The sequence below is a fragment of the Plectropomus leopardus genome, unplaced genomic scaffold (assembly GCF_008729295.1).
Source record: "Plectropomus leopardus isolate mb unplaced genomic scaffold, YSFRI_Pleo_2.0 unplaced_scaffold15709, whole genome shotgun sequence".
Classification (NCBI taxonomy): Eukaryota; Metazoa; Chordata; class Actinopteri; order Perciformes; family Serranidae; genus Plectropomus; species Plectropomus leopardus.
Genome location: NW_024616844.1, coordinates 1 through 4,756, shown reverse-complemented (window position 1 = coordinate 4,756; position 4,756 = coordinate 1). Strand labels below are relative to the sequence as shown.

Below are 4,756 nucleotides of genomic sequence, written 5' to 3'. Positions count from 1 at the left end.
ACGCTATAGCAAAGAAAGTTGCAAAAAACACCAAAAAAAGCATAATTTGGCATGTCGAAAAATCCCACCAAAAATCCAAGACTGTAGTAAGGCAAAAATGTCAAAATTTGACATCTACTAAAAACTGTTAAAAACAGCTGTAAACTGCTTAAAATAGCCTGCCAAAACAAGATATAGGAAACAAAGTCGCAAAAAGAGCCCAATACAGCATAATTTGGCACGTCGTAAAATCCGACCAAAAATCCAAGACTATGGTAAGGCAAAAATGCCAAAATTTGACACGTCCCAAAAACTGTTAAAAACAGCTGGAAACAGCTTAGAATAGCCTGCTAAAGCACGCTATAGCCAAGAAAGTTGCAAAAAAAGTCCATAACAGCATAATTTGGCATGTCGAAAAATTTGACAGAAAATCCAAGACTATAGTAAGGCAAAAGTGTCAAAATTTGACATCTCCTAAAAACTGTTAAAAACAGCTGTAAACAGCTTAGAATAGCCTGCCAAACCACTCCAAGACATGTCATCGCAAACAAAGTTGCAAAAAGAGCCCAAAACAGGCTAATTTGATACGCTGAAAATCCGACCAAAAATCCAAGACTATAGTAAGGCAAAAATGTCAAAATTTGACATGTCCTAAAACATGTTATAAACAGCTGGAAACAGCTTAGAACAGCCTGCCGAGACACGCTATCGCAAAGAAAGTTGCAAAAAGAGCCCAAAACAGCATAATTTGGTATATCAAAAATCCGAACGAAAATCCAAGGCTATAGTAAGGCAAAAATGTCAAAATGTGACACGTCCCAAAAATTGTTGAAAACAGCTGTAAACTGCTTAGAATAGCCTGCCAAGACACGCCATAGCAAAGAAAGTTGCAAAAAGAGACAAAAACAGCATAATATAGTGTATATAGCATGAAACGTCCCAAAAACAACATAAAATTGCGGTAGAGGAATTGCACAGCATAGAATGTTGCAAAAACGACCAAAAATATAAAAGTAATATGTCGAAAATATGACCAAATATGCCAAACTATAGTATGGTGAAAAATGTCAAAATATGACATGTCCAAAAACAGCTCAAAACCAGCATAGAATGGTATGTTGTCAAAACTGACAAAGAAAAAGCACTTTAATGTTACATTATAGTATGCTGTCAAAAATGACTCCAAAATGTCACTGCATAATATTTTGTCAAATGCTGAATAATCAAAAACGTCTTAGTATAGTATGTCGTCCAAAATGACATACAAACACCATGGTATAATGCGTTACCAAAATGTCCAAGTTGCACAAAAATGCCATAGTGATGTATTTCGTCAAAGATCTCACAAAAAGGTCTTTTGTTTTTACCAAATATTACTTAGATGTCATAGTACTGTTTGGCTTCCCAAATAGCATGTCACAGTAACAGTATGTCGTCTAAAATGGCAAAAAAAAAAAAAAACACAATAGGAAATGAACTTTTAACAAAATTTGTACAACATGAGAAAATATAGCATGTTAAACAGTTATAGTACAGCATGTCAAAAGTACACTCACCCCCTCCTGGCTGTATGTGTCAGCGCAGATGGCTCACATCCATCTTCCCACCTGCTAGCACGAAACACTGCCGGCACTGTTTCAAGGAGGAAGATGGCATAGTACAGTATGTTATTCAAAATAGCATCAAAAATGTTGCTGTAAAGTATGTTCTTCAAAACTGAAAATAAAAGTCATAGTATAGTATGTCGCATGAAATAGCATAATAGGTCATGGTGTTGTATCGTCCAACATATAAACATAAAACCTCAATACTGCATGTCTAACAGTCATAGTATGTCAGAAGTAGACTTACGGTCTTCAGGGTGAATGCGTCCAGGAACAACTTAAGTCACACGTACCGTTTATATCGCTGTCTTTAAAAATGTAGATGTGAGATCTTCCCGCCTGAGAGCACAGAACAGTTATACTTTCAGCACAGTTTCAAGGTGGACAGTCATGATTAGTGTCACCGTTTTCGTGACTTACCGATTGTTCTGTTCCAGAGATATGTTGTTCGGTAATGAACGGAAAAGTGTTGAGTTTTTTTCATGACATTACAATAATAAAATTGACCTATGAACTTTTGGATGCAAAAAGTTATCGCTTTATCATTAGACATTTGTGTTAACTTTGTCTTTAGTGGAAAAGTTATTCAAGCATATTCTAAGATTTGTTTTGTGGGGACACAGTGACCTTGAACGTTGACCTTCAAGCACAAAGTCACAAGTGGACATTCATGCTAAACTTGAGAATACTCTGAAAGCCTTCTTGAGCCAAAAGACTAGAAAGAAAAATAAATATAAAAAAATAAAAGGTTAAAATTGGAATATAAATGCCATAAATTAAATAAAGCAAAATAAAACATCAAAACTGAAAAGGACAAAAAACAGAAGAAACACAACATTCATAAATATAATCAGTTTGTCAATAAATAAATCCCTGTAGAATAAAAAATAAAAATAAAATAAAATGCAAACAAATAATAACTTATAAGTGAAGCACTGGGGGAACGTGGTGATTAATGTATGCATTGTATAAATAATGCAGACTAGCACATATATATGATATTATATACTATATATATTAAAGCACATATATATATTTCTGAAATGAGAACATAACATGATGCAGGGGGAAAGTTTTAGCCATCATGTAATGGAAAACGGGATTTTAGGATTGTAATTGGTACCATGTAACAGCTCTGTACTCAATGTTTGGACAGAATTGATTTAGAGTGCTGTGTTGTTCTGTTGCAGGAAGTAGTGGAGGTTCAGACTCTACAGATGGCTGAAGTACCTGTGCCCAGTGAGGGAACAGACCTGGATCCTCTAGATGTAAGCTTGTCTTATGTCTTTTGATACGTACATAGTGTCATAGTGTCACTGAAAAAAGCATAAAAAGTCAAAGTATAGTATGTCAGCCAAAACAGAATAAAAAGCTATAATCAAGTATGTCGACGAAAATAGCATAAATTTGATAGTTTTGTATGTTGTCAAATATATCATGAAAAAGTCACACTAAAGTGGGTCGTCCAAAATAGTATTAAAACACCAAAGTATAGTATGTCATCCAAAAAAGCATAAAAGTACAATATGTCGTCCAAATTAGCATAAAAACTATACTATAGTATGTCGTCCAAAATGGCATAAATAAAGTCATAGATAGTACGTCGTCCGAAAATATCATTAACAGGTAAACTCCCGCACACTGTCCAATTTGCAAGAAAACATTTATTTGCAAAGTTTCGTTACCAGACCTTCATCAGGCAAACAGTTTGTCACAAAGGGCTGGACTTCCTAAATAGGATGTATCATAACATATTATAGTACGTCATGCAAAATGGCCAAAAAAAGTCATAGTATGTCGTCCAAAATAGCTCGAAAACTTCATAGTATAGAATGTCGTCCAAATCACAGTAAAAACATAATGCATGATAGTTTTGTATGTTGTCCAAAATACCACAATAAAGTCACAGCCTAGTATGTCCTCCAAAATAGCATGAAAAAACATCATAGTATTGTACGTCCTCCATAATAGCTTTTAAAAGTAACATTACTGAATGTTATCCAAAATAGTATTACAAAGTCAGAGTAAAGTAATGAGTATAAAATTGTTCACTTACAGGATGAAGACGGCCTTCTGTCGTGGTGGAAAACTGTAGACGGTAGGCTTTTGAATCACGATGTTTTGGTGATTAACTGATTACTATGTATTGCTTAAAGTATAATTCGAAGTACTTTCTTTCCTGTGTCAGGATGGGATGAGTGGAATGAAGCCAATCAGAATGATGAACCTGAAGAGTAAGTAGCTCATCTATTGAAGCATCAATTTGCTTGTGAAAGTATTTTTTCTCGAAGGGACAATTAACCCCCAAATCAAAAACACATATTTTGTAGTCCTGTTGTTCAGTATAGATTATTTTGGTGCGACTTGCTGAAGAAGGCGGACATCTCCAGATGTCTCCAGTATTTACGACAAGTACGCTGCACCCTCATAAAATCCATCATGTCTTTTCCCTTGTCTCAGGGTGGTGGAAGAAGCAGCTGATCGTGTCTTCATGGCAGCTCGTCTTTTTGTTCGCTTCTTCAACCAGCGTGGCGCCTCACTCCAGCAGCGTATCCTGGAGCTGCTGTCTATGGCCGACGCAGCTGATTTGTTCCATAAGAAAACGGTCACGGCCAGCGTTGGCGGTGGGGTAGCCAGTGTCGCAGGGTCCATCACTACCATCACCGGCCTCATTCTGGCGCCCTTCACAGCAGGAGCGTCGCTCATCGTCACCGCTGTAGGCATCGGTGTAGCTACGGCGGGCGGGGTGGCGTCTGCTTCAGCCAACATCACCGACACAGTCCACTCAAAGACGGACCGCAAGAAGGTGGAGAAGATGATCCAAGACTACGAGGAGGAGATGAGGGACATCAAGGAGTGCCTGGAGTTTTTGCAGGTGAGACGAAAGGAGAGAAGTTTGTCAGTTGCATATAATCAATCATCAAAAACTTAGCAAGAATTAGTTTAAAAAAAGACCTAATTGTAAATATGTAATTATACATTATGTAATTTTACCCTAGCTTTTTTGAAACTGTTTTCTAAATCTAGTCATTTCACGCAATTTGTGGAAGCCAAGTTGCTCATTTCATTTTCCCTGTTTTGAAAGAAACTACACCAATTTGCTTTAAAAGGCTCAAAGCTTTAAATACTCATGAAATGCTTCTGAAAGCAAAAAAAGAGTTCAAAGGGTTAAT

At 36.6% G+C, this 4,756-nt stretch overlaps 1 protein-coding gene across 1 annotated transcript; it reads left to right on the top strand.

Annotated features, from left to right (window-relative positions):
* Positions 1 to 2,773: 2,773 nt before the first annotated feature.
* LOC121964465 (apolipoprotein L domain-containing protein 1-like) lies at positions 2,774 to 4,458 on the top strand (the record flags this gene model as incomplete). Its single annotated transcript, XM_042514672.1, has 4 exons — positions 2,774 to 2,851; positions 3,642 to 3,681; positions 3,772 to 3,817; positions 4,044 to 4,458. Coding segments are annotated over 4 exons (579 nt in total), but the record flags the coding sequence as incomplete, so codon positions are not given.
* Between the last annotated feature and the right edge of the window lie 298 nt (positions 4,459 to 4,756).